The sequence below is a fragment of the Plecotus auritus genome (assembly GCF_963455305.1).
Source record: "Plecotus auritus genome assembly, chromosome: 8".
NCBI lineage: Eukaryota > Metazoa > Chordata > Mammalia > Chiroptera > Vespertilionidae > Plecotus > Plecotus auritus.
The window spans coordinates 155,596,496-155,616,380 of NC_137782.1; the positions used below are offsets into that span (position 1 = coordinate 155,596,496).

Below are 19,885 nucleotides of genomic sequence, written 5' to 3' on the forward strand. Positions count from 1 at the left end.
TCCAGCACAGCAGTTCTTCCATTATAGACACAGTGGGTCCTCACAGCCAATTGGCCTGCAGGTCAATTCCTCCCAGTGTACCAACAACAATCAAGACTTAACTACACCAAGACTTTGCACTCAGCCCACAAAGGGGTGTACCAAGAGCGTCCACCTCAGGTGATTGGGGAGGCCGACCCACTGGCGCATATAGGACACCTAGCACACAAAACCACCCTACCAACTCAGGGAAACAACAAAAATGCGGAGACAAAGAAACAGATCACAAATGAAAGAAATGGAGGAAAACAAACGACTGGATATAGAGTTCAAAACCACGGTTATAAGGTTTTTCAAGAATTTTCTAGAAAAGGCCGATAAATTTAACAAGACCCTCAAGGATATGAAAAAGGACCAACTACAAATTAAACATACCCTGACTGAAATAAAAAATATTATACAGAGACCCAATAGCAGACTAGAGGAACGCAAGAATCAAGTCAAAGATTTGAAATACAAAGAAGCAAAAAACACTCAACCGGGAAAGCAAAAAGAAAAAAGAATCCAAATATTTGAAGGTAGTGTAAGAAGCCTCTGGGACAACTTCAAGCATACCAACATCAGAATTATGGGGGTGCCAGAAGAGAGAGCAAGATACTGAAAACCTATTTGAAGAAATAATGACTGAAAACTTCCCCCACCTGGTGAAAGAAATAGACTTACAAGTCCAGGAAGCACAGAGAACCCCAAACAAAAGGAATCCAAAGAGGACCACACCAAGACACATCATAATTAAAATGCCAAGGGCAAAAGACAAAGAGAATATTAAAAGCAGCAAGAGAAAAACAATTACCTACAAGGGAGCACCCATACGATTGTCAGCGGATTTCTCAACAGAAACTATGCAGGCCAGACGGGAGTGGCAAGAAATATTCAAAGTGATGAATAGCAAGAACCTACAACCAAGATTACTCTACCCAACAAAGTTATCATTCAGAATTGAAGGTCAGATAAAGAGCTTCACAGACAAGAAAAAGCTAAAGGAGTTCATCACCACCAAACCAGTATTATATGAAATGCTGAAAGGTATTCTTTAAGAAGAGGAAGAAGAAGAAGAAAAAAGTAAAGATAAAAATTATGAATAACAAATACATATCTATCAACAAGTGAATCTAAAAATCAAGTGAATTAAAAATCTGATGAACAGTATTAACTGGTGAATATAATAGAATCAGGAGCATAGAAAGGGAGTGGATTGATAATTCTTAGGGGGAAAGAGGTATGGGGAGTACGGGAAGAGACTGGACCAAAATCATACACCTATGGATGAGGACAGTGTGGGGGAGGTAAGGGCAGAGGGTGGGGTGGGAACCGGGTGGAGGGGAGCTATGGGGGGAAAAAGGAGAAACAATTGTAATAATCTGAACAATAAAGATTTATTAAATTAAAAAAAAAAGATATAAATTAATAGGTGAATAAAAGATTAAATCAGTGACTGAATAGTGGTCAGAATCCTATGTCCTTTGGCTTTCTAAATTAAATGCTTAGACTCTTGCTAAGTTTTCCTTTAAGTAAGTAGAAATTAATATGTAATATATGCAAATGCTACCTTTTCCAGAAGAAGCATCTCTGGGGAGGAGGAAGATGATGAGCCTGACTGTGATGATGCACAGTACTGGTTAGCTGGACAAGAAGCTTCCCTTGTTCCCGACTCTGATCCTTTGGATTATGCTGGCTCAGGCCCAGTGGAGCCTCATAATCCAGAACTTACAGTCTCAACAGTTGCAGTGCAAAAACTTTCCAGGTGATTGCTTTCAACGTTCATACGAGTTGGGTGAGAATTCAAGGAAATAGAAGGCATATCGTAAACCCAACTACCCTCCCCCGCTTTGAGTGTTTTCCTATTGAATGCGTTCCAGAAGTGCCGATATGTCGAACATTCTCTCTTTTAGGTTAGAGAGATTAAGGAGGAATTAGTATTATCAGGACTCTTTTTCAAAATACAAACCCTGCATAGATGTAGTTATAATTTCACACAAGTGTATTTAAATGATTTCTTATTTTCCTTTTTTGTCATGTTTCACACTTGGCAGGTATGGTTTCAACACTGAACGCTGTCAGGCAGCCCTGAGGGTTTGTGACGGAGATGTGGGGGCATCACTAGAATATCTACTCATCCAGTGTTTCTCTGAGACATTTGGAGAGAGGATGAAAGTCTCTAAGGCAGTCGCACATATGAGTGAGGATGAGTGTGTGGAACCGCGACAGGAAGAGGCATTTGCTCTCAAGTCAATCTGTGGAGAAAAATTCGTGGAAAGAATTCAGAACAGAGTTTGGACCATTGGATTAGAACTGGAGTATTTGACAAGTAAATTCCGCAAATCCAAGCAAAAGGAAAGTACCAAAAATATACAGGAGACTTCACTTGATATCTGTAAATTTTACCTCAAAGGGAACTGTAAATTTGGATCAAAATGCAAATTCAAACATGAAGTGCCCCCAAATCAAATTGTTGGAAGAGTAGAAAGAAGTGTAGATGATTCTCATCTTAATGCTAATGAAGATGAATGTTTTTTATATGAACTTGAAATTCGATTTTCTAAAGGCCACAAATACCCCTACGAAGCTCCCCTGGTGGCATTTTATTCCACCAATGAGAATCTACCTCTGGCTTGTCGTTTACATATTTCTGAGTTCCTTTATGGCAAGGCCTTGACTTTTGCAGAAACTTCAGAACCTGTTGTATATTCTTTGATTACCCTTTTAGAGGAAGAATCAGAAATAGTCAATCTACTAACAAATACCCATCACAAGTACAGTGATCCTCCAGTGAACTTGCTGCCAGTATCCTCTGGGATCAGAATAAATAATCCTTTCTGTCGAAAACCAGTGATTCCAAATAATTCTTTTGTTTCAAGTCGAATTCCAGAAGGTATGTAAGGCATTGATCACGTAGAGTGCATTTTGGGGTGGGGGGCAAGGGCATTCAGAATGATGGACTAAAGAAGTCAGAGGTTCTGAGGGATAGTCTAGATCTCCCAGGGATCTTAGGCAAATCATTCTCCTCAGCCAAGGGTAAAAAGGAATGAGAATCCCCTGAACTAGGGCCTGACTATCTTTGGAAGGCCCAATTTTGTCACTGTGATTAGGCTCCCTGAATTGAAAGTTTGAAGTGATTTGTCAGTTTATTCTAGCAGTTGAGGGTGGAAAGAAACTTATAGCATCTTCCCAGCAAACCTGTTTTATTTAATTCATTTGGTTTTGTTTATTTCTGGTACTTTATGTGGCATTACTTTCGAATGAGTTTTTAGAGATAGTTTTCTTTCTATACTACTATTCGTATCCTCTTGATCTTAGTACACTAGACCACCAAAATTCTTTGGAGTAGGGCTATCTTCATGAATCCCTAAATCCTCAAATAAAGAAATGTTTGCACAGGCTTCTGGCTTTATCCAGATCCAGGTTTGCTATACAATTCTTATACTACAAGTAAATCCCTCTAGTTCATCAAAGAATTATCTCTTATTTGTTGCTATCTTTCTTTCAGAGGAATAAATTTTCATTGTTTCACAAGAGTTCCTAGGTAAACGTCAATGAGTAGAGAACAATGAAGTGGCACTGAGATGGGAGCCAAACAGTTGTCTGGGTTTCCTCACTCGCCACTTGACTTACTCCCAAATGTCAGCTTCTAGCATTGGGACTCAAATGCATTTCTCAAGAAATGACAAATTGTGGGTTGTGGACTTTTTAGAAATTATGGCTTTATTGAGATGTAATTTGCATACCATAAAATTCACCCTTTTAAAGTTTACAATTAAACGGTTTTTAATATGTTCACAGAGTTGTGTAACCATAAACAGTCTAATTCCAGGACATTTTCCTCACCCCAAAAAAGAAACCCCATACCTATTATTAGTCACTCCTCTTTTCCCCCAACCCCTGATGACCAAGAACCTATATTCTTTCTCTATGGATTTGCCTATTCTGGGCGCTTCATAGAAATGAAATCATACAATATGTGGCTTTTTGTGTCTGGCTTCTTTCACTTAACATGTTTTCAAGGTTCATTCATGTTGTAGCATGTATCAGTACTTCATTCCTTTTTATTGCTGAATAATAGGCCATTATGTGAACATACCACATTTTTTTAATCGAGTCATCATTTGATAGGTTGTTTGTGTCACGGGATTTTAGGTGCATTTGCCAGTAGTTTAAACTTTCAGTTAATTCCTTGAATGTAAAGAGTCTACTGGATTAACATTTAGCCATGCCATGATTTTCTCTTGTTTTTAACTTAATTTTGTTTTTAACAGTAGCCACTTATACTTGAGTAAAGTTTGTTTGAAGGTGCATTTTAAGTTCTTTAGCAGTAGAATCAGTAGTATTGAAATGAATGAACCTGCTTTATTCAAGCTTTAACGTTTTCTCTTATTTTATGGTTTTGTTGTTGTTACTTTGTTAGACGATGTCTTTGCCCCTTTGATAAAAAAAGGGCTCCATATCGAAAATGTTTCCTTTTGTCCCCTTCAAGTTGAAAAAGAATCAGAACCTGAGGAGGAGACAGATGAGGATGAAGGTCCTGCACCAGTGGTAGTGGAGAATGAAAGCTATGTGAACCTTAAGAAAAAGATTTCCAAAAGATATGACTGGCAGGCAAAATCAGTACATGCTGAAAATGCTAAAATCTGCAAGCAGTTCCAAATAAAACAGGTAGGGTATCCTGAGAGAATGGCTAGCATTGTCTCCCTAATGGATGGATTAAGGGATTAAGGAATTGGGAAGCTTTGGCTACCCTCCCTAGTATACTTTTGGTTCTCTTTTACTGAGTGGTCAATTTCTACATTTCACAGCAAACTTGGGCACATAATGTAGATAGTTTTGGAAAGTCCAATGGCTGGTGAAAATGAAATACACACCTATATACCAAGTATTCTCAGAATCATGTGGCTTTGGTACTATGACAGACAAACTGATGAGTGGAAGGAAAATTAATACTGTACTGTGATTTACATTAGAGGAATCACTGTAGAAAAGGAAAAGGAAACAGGTAAGGGGGAACTTTTACGCATTTCAAAGGCTCACAGAATAAATAACTTGCCCTAAGTCACACAAATAGCTAGTAAGTGGCAACATAGAGGTTCAAGCTAATTCTGTTTCCAAAGCCTGTGTTGTTTTTACCCCATTCACATGAAGGTTATTTTAAAAGAACCTGCCAGTGAACTGTGAAGGCAGAGTTGGATATGGGACAAAGGGGAGTGGCTTGGCCAATTTGGGGATTGGATTAGAGAGGCTGTGTAAAGGCCCTTCCAGTCCTAAAGTTCTGTGATTCTGATTTTGACACAGTATAAAACTATCCCATATATATTATGACTAGAGGCCCGGTGCATGAAATTCGTGCACTTGGGGGGGTGTCCTTCAGCACAGCCTGTGCCCTCTCACAGTGTGGGAGCCCTTGGGGGATGTCCGACTGATGGCTTACGCCCGCTCTCCACAGGGAGCGGGCGTAAGCCGGCAGTCGGACATCCTTAGAGCTGCCACAGAGGCGGGAGAGGCTCCTGCCACCGCCGCTGCGCTCACCAGCCATGAGCCGGCTTCTGGCTGAACAGCACTCTCCCTGTGGGAGTGCACTGACCACCAGGGGGCAGCTCCTGCACTGAGCATCTGCCCTCTGGTGGTCAGTGTGCGTCATAGCAACCAGTCATCCTGCTATTAGGTCGATTTGCATATTAGCCTTTTATTACATAGGATACCCATAGAATGTCAAAATGAGTAGAAAATCACACCATAAGGATAGAAACAAAAAAGTAGCATGTTCAATTGGTCAGTGTGTTTAGAAGTGATAAGTTTATATGATAAAATTATATGCAGAAAATGATATGTTGGTATAAATTTCTTACATTATTCAAAACACATCCAGTTTTAATGTGTAGTACCATGTAGCATTGGCCATTAGATGTCAGGCTGAGTTGCATAGATGTGATGACTGGCCAAAAAGAACCCTTTAATCAGTACTCTTACTATTACTGATTTTGGTAGAAATCTGATATTGTGTAGAACTGTGCTGTCCATTATGGTAGCTTCTAGTCATGTGTGGCTATTTAAATTTAAATTCACTAAAATAAAATAAAAAATTCAGTTCCTCAGTAGCACTGGCCACAGTAAAATGTTCAGTAGCCACATGTAGCCCAAGGTTACTATACCAGACAATGTAAATATAGGACATTTCCATCACACCAAAAAGTTCTATTGGACAGTGCTGGTGTAAAAACTCCTGCTAGGAAGAACTGGATCAGTACTCAGCAAGAGGGGTTTATTTCTCTTCTAAGGTCTTTCAGTTTATTCTGATGAGGAAACCACAGATTCCACAGCTTATTCTGGCTGATTCTCTGAGCAGCCTTTTGACTAAAGTCATCAGTATCCAACCCCAACAAATTTGCAATTTCTTTCTCTGAATAAATTGTTAAAGAGCAGAAGGGGTGGGCCTATGGTTTTTCCCATTCAGAGTTTTGTGAGAGGTGATTCAAAGTAACCCAACTGATACCTTATCTTTTATTAGACCTCCAGACAGTTCCAGTCAATTCTGCAAGAAAGACAATCACTGCCTGCTTGGGAAGAAAGAGAAACCATTCTTAAATTGTTGAGCAAGCACCAAGTACTTGTTATAAGTGGTATGACTGGGTAAGAATACAATTTATTTATAATGCAGCTTTCATCTGTAAGTATGCTATTACCCTGTTTACCATAGCCAGTTCTATTTTTGAAAAGCCAGTAGTTGGTATTATTTGCTCTTTTTCCTGTCAAATAATATTTCATAGGAATTAATACTACACCATCTGTAGCCAGCAGAGCCAAATTACACAAAACAAACATAAAACTCAGAAATATATCTAGGAATTTATAGACATCATACACCTCTGCTATGAGATAATTTTAAGGCAAAAGGTTTAGCTGAATGCTTTTAACAAGGCCCATTTTAAAAGGTAAAGAATAGCTCCAGAAAACTTATCTTCTAAATTTATTCTGCTTTCCTTAGAGCTTTATTTGTTCTTTTAAGAACAACTTAGGGCACATTGTTTTCCCTGTTTCACACTCTTTATATGTTATCAAAACCTATTTAGCAGGGACAAGTCACAGGCATAATTTAGTTAACTATTCAAGGGTTCTCAATTTAATCATTACATTTGTGCCCAGACTCACTGATATAGTAGTAACTATGTATTTTGTAGTTCTTATCTTTTTAACCTCAGTTCACTTGCAGCCAAGTCAATACACATCAAAGGGAAAAATATAAAGTATTCTAATCTTAAGACAAGACTCCTGTTTCTTTAGGAGGCATATGTAGAGTTCGTGGTCCTAGAGGCATTTATAGACCTTAGTAAGGTCTATTCAATAGTCCCAATTTTACATGATACTAAACTATTCTTTGATTGCCCTGTTAGTGAGTGCAAATTTCTAGGAGTTATCAGCTATAGGTAATAAGTCAGTATTCGTTTAGAAGATAGATGAGGCTGAACTACTTTTATTCTCTTAGCTTTCTGTCTTTTCACATATGATTGCTTCTTTGGATAACGAGCACTTGTAAGCTCTCATTTTAGAACTTACTTGTTTTGACATACAGGTGTGGGAAAACCACACAGATTCCACAGTTTATACTGGATGATTCTCTGAACGGACCACCCGAGAAGGTGGCTAACATCATCTGCACCCAACCCCGACGAATCTCTGCAATCTCTGTCGCTGAGCGTGTTGCTAAAGAGCGAGCAGAAAGGGTGGGTCTGACTGTGGGATACCAGATCCGCTTGGAGAGTGTCAAGGTTTGTATGTTCTGCTTATTTCTTGATAACAGAAATTTAGTTTTCAAGTATAAAGAATTCTTGGTGTTTGGAAATTATTGGGAAATTTGGGATATACTTCAGAAGTCCTTTTGGAAATGTTTTGGTATAAAAACTCTTATTTGGGTATACTTAACTTACTCTATAAAGACCTTTTATTGGTATTTTAAAAAATATCTTTATTGATTTTAGAGAGGAAGGGAGGGGGAGAGAGAGAGAGAAACATCAATAATGAGAGAGAATCATTGATTGGCTGCCTCCTGTACACCCCACAGTCAGGATTGAGCCTGAAACCCAGGCATGTACCCTCATCGGGAATCAAACCAAGACCTTCTGGTTCATAGCTCAGTGCTCAACCACTGAGCCACGCCGGCAGGGCAAAGACCTTTTATTCTTTATTGGCAGAAATGATCTAGTAAGTGCTGTTTTATTCTCAAACCAGGGAATTAATCCACTTATTGAATAAGGAATGGACAAATTCAGAATTGATTTTATCACAGAATTGTTTTTATGTTTAATAATATTTTCTGAATGCTTTTTATGAGTCCTAAACTTAAACTTTTTTGTTGTTGTTGTTAATCCTCACCCGAGGATATTTTTCCATTGATTTTTAGAATGGAAGAAACATCGATGTGAGAGAAACACATCAATTGGTTGCCTCCTGCACAAGCCCTGACCAGGGCCCAGGCCAGGGAGGAGCCTGCAACTGAGGTGCATGCCCTTGACCAGAATCAAACCCGGGACCCTTAGTCCACAGGCTGATACTCTATCCACTGAGCCAAACTGACTAGGGCTCCCATTGATTTTTTTTAACCACTGAGCAACACCAGCCAGGGCCTAAAGTTAAAACTTTGATATGAAGTAGAAAAGTTTTTATTGTCACCAGCAAGAAACTGCACTTAGTATGGTTTCATATTAAATGGAATTGCTATTGTTTTTAATATTTTTTATCTCTATCCACTCACAATGTCTTTGCCAGTTAAAGTGTTTCCTTTTTAAAAAATTTCATGAATGCTTTCTCTGCCCTTTTGCATGCTAGTCCTCAGCCACCAGACTGTTATATTGCACCACAGGAGTGCTGCTGAGGAGGCTGGAAGGAGACACAGCTCTACAAGGAATCACCCATATCATTGTTGATGAAGTCCATGAGAGGACAGAAGAAAGGTAAACAAAGGCTTTCCAAATGAATACCCACACACAATATATGAAGACATGGCTGAAAGAATTTTATTCTGCTTCCAATTCAGTTTCTCAGCTTGAGTAAAGGTAACTTGGCAAGAGAAGGCCTAAGTCATAGAACAGGTACTGCTTTTCTGGCCCCAGGGTCTATAATACTAAAAATGCTAGGAGAGCACATGTTCATCCCTAAAAGAGTCACCCTGTTGTCCTGGCCGGTATGGCTCAGTTGGTTGGCCGCTGTCCCGTGCACCGAAAGGTTGCCAGTTCAGTTCCTAGTCAGGGCACATGCCCGGGTTGTGGGCTCGATCCCTAGTCGGGGCGTGTGCAGGAGGCATCCGACCAATGTTCAGGTTGATGTTTTTCTCTCTCTCTCTCTCTCCCTTCCTCTTTCTCTAAAAAATCAATTAAAAATTAGAAAGGAAAAAAAAAGAATCATCCTGTTACATGGACATTTATAATAATAAAAGAGTAATATGCTAATTAGACTGGATGACCTTCCAGACAAAGCTGGGGCTGCAAGGGAAGCCCGGGTCCCAGGTGCCAGAGGGAAGCCGGTGCCAGCAGCCGGGGGAAGGAAGGCCTACTCTTGCATGAATTTCGTGCATCGGGCCTCTAGTTATGTAATAAGCGATAACTTAACACCCTCCTGGTGTCATGCTGAGCTAAGCACTGTACTTAGCAGAAATGTAAAGCATGTAGCAACTGATGGACTTTGTTTGGTCAGTCATTCTGTCCTGACATCCATGTAGATATTACAGTGAACAAATGTATGTGGCTCTCCTTCATCTCTTATGGTCTGGTAGGAAAAGCAAATAATGAATAAGCAAACAAACAAATAAATAATTACAAATTGGAATAAGTACTATGAAAGGAAGCTGTGTTTGGGAACAGACCAAGAAGATAGCCAGAAATCTTATGTCTGAAGAGACGACATTTAAATTAAAAGTATGACAAGGAGTCCTATGTGACAAATGGAGGCAAGGCCAGCATTTGCAAAGATTTCAGTGGGATGGGCTTCAGTGGAGTCCAAAAACTGGCGGAAAACCAGTGCAGCTGGTGGGTAGTGAATAAGAGGGAGAGGAGCAGGAAGTGAGTGGTGGGTACAGATCATGTCATGTAGGGCCTTGTTAGTGAGGACATCAATGTCATTGAAGGATTATGAGCAGAAGGGTAGCATAATCAGATTTACATTTGAATTATTGGTCTGTTGTATTGTGAATAGATTTCAAGGGGCAAGGGCTGGAACAGGGAGAACAGTTAGGATATTGCTATTCTTCAGTAAATACTGTTCTACAACTTGAGCTTTATTTACTAACACTGCCATAGAGATGCTTTCATGTCAGTATCTAGAACTGTACCTTATTACTTTTATCTGCCACATGCTATTCTACCGAACAGATGATATTGTTATAATTAACCGTTTCTTGGTTGGTGGACATTCAGGTAGTTTCCATTGTTTTACTACTATTAACAATGCCATGCCCTGACCGGTTTGGCTCAGTGGATAGAGCGTCGGCCTGTGGACTCAAGGGTCCCAGGTTCGATTCCCGTCAAGGGCATGTACCTTGGTTGCAGGCACATCCCCAGTAGGGGGTGTGCAGGAGGCAGCTGATCGATGTTTCTCTCTCATCGATGTTTCTAACTCTCTATCCTTCTCTCTTCCTCTATGTAAAATATCAATAAAATATATTAAAAAAACACACAAAAAAACAATGCCATAATGAACATCTTTGTATATGCTTGCCTCTTTATGTACATGCAGATATCAAGAAATAGAATTATCAAATGCAATGATAAATCCTACTGGTATTTTTAATCCTCACCAGAGGATGTTTTTCCTATTGATTTTTAAAAAAATTTTTTTTTTTTTAGAGAGTGGAAGGGAGAGGGAGAGACAGAGAGAAAAACATCAATGTGAGAGGGACACATCAACTGGTTGCCTCCTGCACGTGCCCCAACCAGGGCCAGGGATCGAACCTGCAACTGAGGTACATGCCCTTGACCAGGAATTGAACCTGAGACCCTTCAGTCCAGAGGCTGATGCTCTAACCATTGAGCAAATCCGGCTAGGACTGATACCTTTTTGATATTAAGTCTTCACAACTGGGAACATGACACATCTTTGTATAAACGTTATAATTGTTTTCACATAGGTCTTAAACATTCCTTGCTCAAAATATATCAAAAGTTATTAATTTTCATTCACTGACTTGGTTTGATCCTCAGGTGTTTCTTTTATTTCTTCTAGTGACTTCTTGCTGCTAGTTTTGAAAGACATTGTGTTGCAGAGACCAACGCTCCAAGTCATTCTGATGAGTGCAACTTTAAATGCTGAGCTCTTTTCAGAATATTTCAGTTCCTGCCCAGTTATTACTATACCAGGTGACTAAAATACATCAATAAATATATATTCTTCTAATAAGCAAATGAAATTATTTTAAAGCTAAATTGAGACATAAATTCATAGGTATTTATTCCTCTTTCTAGAGAAGTGATTAGTTTGTAACAAATAAAATTATAACCATGTAATGAAATTAATAAAGAGGCTACATTATGTCCATTTTCTGGGAGATTTTAATTTTATATGTGCTGTTTTGAAAAGTTCAGGTTATTAGTGTGTCTAGCATTTCATTGTGTTTAATCTAAAAATGTGAATTTATAATGGTATTCTGTCAGAAAGGAGGAAGTTGTATCTGTGAAGCGCATATTCGTTCATTGCTGGGTTCTGCTAAATTTCTAGATATTGGCCCATTCTGAGAGAAAGGGAAGGTGGGTAGCTTGTGTCTTCTTTTGGCGCTTTCACAGTTTCATTGTGGATCAGTTTATCACCTAGGACTCCTGCCTGTCCTTCTGCAGTTGATTGCGAAGGAACAATTGGGAAACACTGACTAATGAGTAATAGTCCTGTTTATTCTAATTATAGAGAACTTTGACAGTAGATTTAAAGAAGAAATTATATGGGGGCCAATGGAAGAGAAAGGGGACATATGTAATATTTTCAGCAATAAAGAATTACTTAAAAAAATAAAATAAACACTGGTTTTATAATCATTAAAAAACTAAAAATAAAGGAGAAATTATATGCTTGATCTAGAGTACAGTTGTTAAATCTTTGAAGTTCCCCTGTCGGGGAGCAAGGGAGGATAGGAAAAGTGTAACAAATGTGTTTTTTTTAAAGGCAAAAGGTTTTATTAGCAAATAATCATCTTTTCACCTATATACTTCTTTTTTTCTTCTTCACAAAACTGGAATCTTACCCCTTCCAATTTCTATCATCAAAAGTTATTTTTGCCTGGGGGCAGGGTGAGGGAATCAAGGGGGTGGGGAACATCTTTCAACAATAAAGATAAATTTTAAAAATAAGAATTTTTTACTTTTTTTATACTTTTAAGACCACAAAACAAGTAGTACCTTATTGTGCTAAGCTTTGTTTCAAGAGAATTTTGCGTATATAAACTATTTCAGGATGGCTCAACAGGTATTCTGAGGCTTTACTATTTAAAGTCTATTTTGTTTTTCAAGGTCGTACCTTTCCTGTTGATCAGTTTTTTCTGGAAGATGCAATTGCTGTGACAAGGTAAGGAAGACAATAATTAAGGTTTGGTGAAAGTCTATGAAGACAGAATTATTATTTTACCTCAAGAGTATCAGAATACTAATAAATGTGTTCAGATTTCCTTCTAATATTTCTATTTGAGGATTTTGTTTTTCCTTTTCTTTCAGCAAATATTTATTATACAAATTATTTGCAATTTGCAGATAGTATATTAAGAGTAATGACTCTTGAGCCCTAATGCAAACTGTGGACTTTAGGTGATCATGATGTGTCCATGTAGGTTCATCAGTTGTAACAAATGTATACTCTGGTGGGAGTGTTAACAGTGGGGGAGGCTGTGCATGTTTTGGGGAGACATGCATGTATTGTGCCTTCTGCTCAATATTGCTCTGAACCTAAAACTGCTCTAAAAAATACTCTATTTTTAAAAATGGTGAAGGACCAAAATGTATGGAGAATGTAACATGGAAAAAAAAAGTACTGATTCTGCAGACAGACAGTCAGTATTTAAATCCCTCTACTTACTAACTATGATGTTAGTGAGTAGCTTAATCTCTCTATAATTCAGTTTAATTATATATAAAACTAGAGGCCCGGTGCACGAAATTCGTGCACAGGGGGGGTAGGGGTTTCCCTCAGCCCAGCCTGCACCCTCTCCAATCTGGGACCCCTCGAGGGATGTCCAACTGTTGGGCCTAAACAGGCAGTCAGATATCCCTCTCACAATCCAGGACTGCTGGCTCCCAACTGCTCGCCTGCCTGCCTTCCTGATTGCCCCTAACCGCTTCTGCCTGAGCCTGATCACCCCCTAACCACTCCTCTGCCAGCCTGATTGATGCCTAACTGCTCCCCTGCCCGCCTGGTCACCCCTAACTGCCCTCCCCTGCAGGCCTGGTCACCCCTAACTGCCCTCCCCTGCAGGCCTGGTCCCCCCAACTGCTCTCCCCTGCAGGCCTGGGTCCCCCCCAACTGCTCTCCCCTGCAGGCCTGGGTCCCCCCCAACTGCCCTTCCCTGCAGGCCCGGTCGCCCCCAACTTCCCTCCTCTGCCGGCCTGGTCACCCCCAACAGCCTCCCTTGCAGGCCTGGTCGCCCCAACTGCCCTCCCCTGCTGGCCTTGATCGCTCACAACTGCCCTCCCCTGCTGGCCATCTTGTGGCAGCCATCTTGTGTCCACATGGAGTCAGTCATCTTTGACCACGTGGGGGCAGCCATCTTGTGTGTTGGAGTGATGGTCAATTTGCATATTACTCTTTTATTAGATAGGATAGAGGCCTGGTGCATGGGTGGGGGCCAGCTGGTTTGCCATGGAGGGTGTCCCGGATCAGGGTGGGGGTTCCCTTGGGGTGTGGGGTGGCCTGGGCGAGGGGCCTGTGGTGGTTTGCAGGCTGGCCACACTCCCTGACGACCCAAGCGGAGGCCCTAGTATCTGGGATTTATTTATCTTCTATAATTGAAACTTTGTAGCCTTAAGCGGAGGCCAGGGCAGGCCAGGAACTTGGCTTCCTCCATCACCGGGGAAACCCAAGTCTCCTGCTCGCTCGGTGGCCACAGCCATCTTGGTTGGGTTAATTTGCATTGGCTGGTGGGCATGGCTTGTGGGTGTAGCGGAGGTATGGTCAATTTGCATATTACTCTTTTATTAGATAGGATGGGTGTGTTAATAGTAGCTGCTTCACAGGGTTGTTATGAAGATTAATGAATTAATACTTGGAGTTAGTAGTTGCAAAGTGCTTAGACTGTGCCTGGTAGGTACATAGCAAGTGCTTTGTAAATGTTAGCTGTTATCATCATCATTCTACCCTCAAGAAGTTGCAGTATAGTTTGAGTATTAAGATGTCCATATAATGTTAGTGCTGGGTGGAAAATGGTAATGTCCATTGGGTACAGACTTCTCTCCTTTGTAAGCCCTGCATCCTCTTCCTACTCTTTAACCCTGAAGGTTCCCCAGGGCTTTATCCTGGCACTGTTTCTTCTCACTATTAAACTCTTCCTTAGCTCTCTTAGACTTGTGTGATTCCAGTTGTCACCTGTATGCCAGGAACTCCCAGATCAGTGTCTTTATTCCCAACGCCTGAGCTCCAGAATAAAAACACCCTGATGTCTGGCACCTTACACTCAACTCAGAATTTTTCTCCTTTTCCCTGCTCCTTTCCTTCCTAATAAATCCCCCTCCTAATTCTCTATTTATTTCATGGACCATATTCTCAAATCAAAAAACTGGCTCTCAAACTTAAGTATGCAGTAAGCATACTTAAAAACTGTTGTTTGGGGGGCCCTATTCCACTTCTATTGAATGTGAATCTCTGGACAAAGCATCTTTCAACTAGTTTACCTGCCTTTATTCTCTCACTTTTTCAAATTCACTGCCTCCAGAATTATCTTCAAATAGAGCCAAGAGCATTCCAGTGTGTTCCCCACCAGAAATACGTCAGAGCCAGCAGAATCCTGGACTGGTGGAAGAATGGCACAACAATTAGAAGCAGCAGCATTCTGCTGAACAAACGCATAAAACCGGTGAATGTTTTCGTTCACCAGCAGACTCACATACGCACAGACACATTCCTTTGTCTTCCTCCCTCAGGTACGTGTTACAAGATGGGAGCCCATATATGCGCTCCATGAAACAGATGTCAAAGGAGAAGCTTAAAGCAAGGCGCAGCAGAACTGCATTTGAAGAAGTAGAGGAAGACCTGAGGCTTTCCCTTCACCTCCAGGATCAGGATTCTGTCAGAGATGCAGTGCCAGATCAGCAGTTAGATTTTAAGCAGCTCCTGGCCCGCTATAAAGGTACTGTGCTTCCTGGGGGGATAGGACAGTTGTGCCAAAGATAGCTACAGTTGGCCCTTGAAAAACACCAGTGTGAACTATGCGAGACCACTTATATGCATGCATGTCTTTTAAATAAATGCGATAAATGTATTTTTTCTCTTCCTTATGATTTTCTGAATAACATTTTCTTTCCTCTAACTTACTTTAATGTGAGAATATAGTATATAATACATATAACATACAAAATATGTATTATCAGCTGTTTATGTTATCGGTTAGGCTTCTGGTCAACAGTAGGCTATTAGTAGGTAAGTCCTAGGGGAGTCAACAGTTGCATGGATTTTCGACTGCACAGCAGGGGTTGGCACTCCTAACCCCCATGTTGTTCAAGGGTCAGCTGTAGTTTTATTCCCGCACCATGATCCTGAAGGAGAAAGATGGGGCTCTTGTTTTACAGTTACATTGTCTTTAATTCATCAGAACAACCTTAAACTTAGAAAGAGCAATTCCAATGCATATTAGATTATAATTATTATATTTACCAGTGGGCTTTTTCTAATTTTAAAAGAAATGTGTTCATTATAGGAAAATTGTGAGGTAGTAAAATATAAATTATATTCTTGAGTATTTTGTACTTTTTATTTTGATATGATTTCAAATTCAAAATTAAAGTTTGTAAGACTATACAATGAACTCATATATCCTTTACCCCATTTCATCAATTGTTAGAGGTGACCAGCCGGCAGAGGGGAGAGGGGGCGATTAGGCTGGCAGAGGGGGCAGTGAGGGGTGACTAGGCCAGTGGGGGGAGCAGTTGGGGGTGACCAGGCCAGCGGGGGGGGGGCCAGTTAGAGGTGACCAGGCTGGCAGAGGGGGGCATTTGGGGGCAACCAGGCTGGCAGGGGGGGCAATAAGGGGTAACCTGGCCGTCAGCGGGAGGCAGTTGCGGGTGACCTGGCTGGCAGCGGGGGGGGGCAGTTAGGGGTGACCAGGCAGACAGGCAGATGAGCAATTAGGAGCCAGTGGTCCAGGATTGTGAGAGGGATGTCCGACTGCTGGTTCAGGCCTAAACCGGCAGTCAGACATCCCCCAAAGGGTCCCAAATTGGAGAGGGTGCAGGCTGGGCTGAGGGGACTTCCCCATGCACGAATATTGTGCACCGGGTCTCTAATTAAATAATGTTCCTGAGCTCAATTTTTAAATCTTTTTCTAGTTTAAAAAAAAAATCAGTCCTTTAAAGTATATAATTGATTAGTAAAAAACTGCCAAAGTATAAGAACAAATGTTTTTCACATCTCTTCCTCTTTGTGCAGTTAGTTAGTCCTTTTCCCTTTTTGAAAAATCTGTTTGGAAACTTGACAATTAGAAATGTTTCCTTCTCTGCCTTCCACACCCAACCACACCCTTATTTATGTAGCCTATTTCTTCCTTCCTTTTCATGTTTAACCAACAGCCTAGGAAAGCATTGTTTAGAAACTGCTTTTTTGCTTCTTCAGACTTTTCAGCATTCCCTTCCTCGATACCAGTTGCAGTTATTTTGTCCCAATTAGGCTATATTTAGGTGATGGACCATTAGGAGGACCTAAGAAGAAAGGGCAGCAAGTCTTCAGGGAGTTAGTCTCCCCATGATACTTGTTTTCCAAAGACCTGGGGCTTATAGTACAACCTGAGACCTGTATATTTTATTAGGCCTCAGATAAATTAAAAGGAAATTGTAGACCCTTAAACTGAAAGTCTATCGATAGACTTCAGAGATATTGGTGAAGCCATTGGAATCACATGTATGTTTCAGAGATGATCATAACTTTTATCATTTTCTCAAATGAACCAAAAGGTTAAGAGTCTCTGTTGTAAAGATGCTGGTGAATTCTTTCTATTAATTTCCATGGGTTACTGTTACCTGGACAGACTCATGACTTGGTTAAATCTGGAAGAGATTTCTAAAATGTATTTGACTTGGAATTTTATTTCTAGGACTGAAATTGTCAACAAGTGTGTGATGGATAAAAGAGGGAAAGGACGGAGGAAAAAAAGTGGCCTATCTCACCCTAGCCGGTTTGCTCAGTGGATAGAGCGTCGGCCTGCCCGTGCGGGAGGCAACTAATCATCTCTCTCACATCAATGTTTCTATTTCTGCCTTTCCCCTTCCCTTCCACTCTCTAAAATCAATGGACAGATATCCTCGGGTGAGGATTAACCAAAAGAAAAAAAAAAAAAGTGGCGTATCTGGGCCTTCCCAGCAGGGTTAAGAGCTTGCTCTTTGGGTCATTGTTCAAGCAAAAAGTTTTTTGAGTGAGCATGTCTGTTCTGAGAAACTGAAAGAAACAAAATTCAAAATGTTAACATCTGTGTTGTTAAATCACATCAAGACACTCACCTAGTTCCCAGGCATATTATCTTCAATAAGGTATAATTATCCTTCTGTTTTTTTACCTTTCTTTCAGGGGTTAGCAAATCAGTCATCAAAACGATGTCCATCATGGATTTTGAAAAGGTTAATCTTGAATTAATAGAGGCCTTGTTAGAATGGATTGTGGATGGAAAGCACTCCTACCCCCCAGGTAACTGCTTCTTGTCTTCATTTATGTGTAAGATGGCAAAAGGGAAGGAGCTTACTTCCTGAGATCATGGGCACCACCTCCCTGGAGCCCTCACCCCACCCTGGTTATATATAAAGTTGCTTGTCAGGCTTTTCAAGGAGAAATTTTACCTTTTACCTTTTGAGGTTCACCCACTTTTTTTGATCTGCACTGTTGCTCTCAGCAAACAAAAAGATGTTAACAATACAAAGTCCCAAAGGAAGCAAACCAAAAAGAAGGCCAGGATGGATGATCCATTGTTACCCACTCAGGCCCTGGCTAAAGTGGAGCCTAGTAGTGAGTGTCTGAATTTCATGAAGACTTTGCACACCAAGGCCAAGGGGCATTGGGGTTAAGAGAACAGCTTTAGAGTCTGATGAACATCCCAGCTCTACTACTCAGGAACTTCATAACCTTAGGTAAAGTGAATATTACAGATATTCCTGAAATAGATGGCCAAGCCATGAGGGCAGAACAGATCAGAAGACACATAAATATATAGACAAAATATTCTCTTCCATCCATATAGATTACCGTACTACTCTTAAATGGTGTGGTATTTTAGTAGGGAGGAGCATGCAGTATGTAATGGAAAGAGAATGGGTGTGATACTAGAAACCCTAGGTTTGTGTTCATGCTCCACTCGTACTGACTCTATGACCTGGCCAAGTTACAGGGTCACTGTAAGGTGGCTGTGAGGATCAACTGAAATCATGTCTGTGAGCATGCTTTGTATACTATGAAGTGTTTTGTTTTGTTTTTTCTTTCTATATACCAGTTGTTCTTTTTTTTTTTAATTTTATTTTTTTAATTGTTTGAAGTATTACAAATAGTAGTACATATGTCTCCTTTTTTTTTTCCCCCATATACTATGAAGTGTTAAAATCAACTCTGAAACATACCTTCACCCTTCTTCAGAATTTCATTTTTGTAATAATACTAGTGACCCGGTGCATAGATCTGTGCACATTGAAAGGAAATTAATTAGAAGGTGGCCGGTAGGGCGGGCTGGGCAAGATGGGCCGGACACACCCTGGAGCTGACCTCCCTCGGTCCCTCCCTGGCGTCTGCCGAGTGAGTGGGGTCCCTCTGGCAGGTGGGGTCCCTCGGCCTGGCCTGCGGGGATCGGGCCAAAACTGGCTCTCCGACATCCCCTGAGAGGTCCCAGAGTGTGAGAGGGCACTCTGCAAAGTTGCTGTCGTACAGGGCGTGGAACGCAAATGCAAGTGTGCAGTTAACCAGATTCAGGCCAACAGTGCCCCAGCAACAATATAACCCACGGCCGAAGGTGGAATCGCATGGCCCCGCAAGGAATCAGGCTCCCTCCTCTCTGGTTTCTGGTTGCGTCACCCGAGAATCGCCACTGCCAAGTCACTGCAGCTCGGCAGTTCCTGCGTTGAGTGTCTGGCCCTTGGTGGTCAGCACACATCATAGTGACTGCTTGGACAGTCGGACACTTAGCATATTAGCCTTTTATATATATAGACTAGAGGACTGGTGCACGGATTTGTGCATGGGTGGGATCCCTCGGCCTGGCCAGCAATTGGGGCCATTTCGCCCAGTCCCGATGGGGGCCGGCTAGCTGGGGAGGGATTGAGGGAGGGCTCCAGGGCATGTCCAGCCCTCATGCCCCAGTCCCAATTGGCCAGACCCCAGCAGCAAGGTAACCTACCAGTCGGAGCGTCTAGCCCAGCCGTGGGCAAACTACGGCCCACAGGCCGGCCTGTTTGGCTGTTCTATCCAGCCCGCGGAGCTGAAAGAGCGGAGGGTTCTCTTGCTCTCCCCTCCGCTCCTTTACTTTGAATTTATATTAGTTCACACAAACACTCCATCCATGCTTTTGTTCCGGCCCTCCGGTCCAGTTTAAGAACCCATTGTGGCCCTCGAGTCAAAAAGTTTGCCCACCCCTGGTCTAGCCCCTGGTGGTGCACGTCATAGCGACTGGTCGAGCGGTCGACTGATCTGTCGGACACTTAGCATATTACCCTTT

At 41.3% G+C, this 19,885-nt stretch overlaps 1 protein-coding gene across 1 annotated transcript in view; it reads left to right on the forward strand.

The window, feature by feature from the left end:
- Positions 1-19,885, forward strand: part of DHX57 (DExH-box helicase 57) — a 52,304-nt gene that overhangs the window by 7,936 nt on the left and 24,483 nt on the right. The window contains exons 4-13 of the mRNA XM_080683094.1: positions 1,598-1,783; positions 2,073-2,911; positions 4,511-4,689; positions 6,536-6,657; positions 7,598-7,793; positions 8,851-8,975; positions 11,239-11,372; positions 12,513-12,567; positions 15,129-15,334; positions 17,761-17,877. Coding sequence (XP_080539220.1) covers positions 1,598-1,783; positions 2,073-2,911; positions 4,511-4,689; positions 6,536-6,657; positions 7,598-7,793; positions 8,851-8,975; positions 11,239-11,372; positions 12,513-12,567; positions 15,129-15,334; positions 17,761-17,877 — 2,159 coding nt within the window. The remainder of the gene's footprint in view (positions 1-1,597; positions 1,784-2,072; positions 2,912-4,510; positions 4,690-6,535; positions 6,658-7,597; positions 7,794-8,850; positions 8,976-11,238; positions 11,373-12,512; positions 12,568-15,128; positions 15,335-17,760; positions 17,878-19,885) is intronic.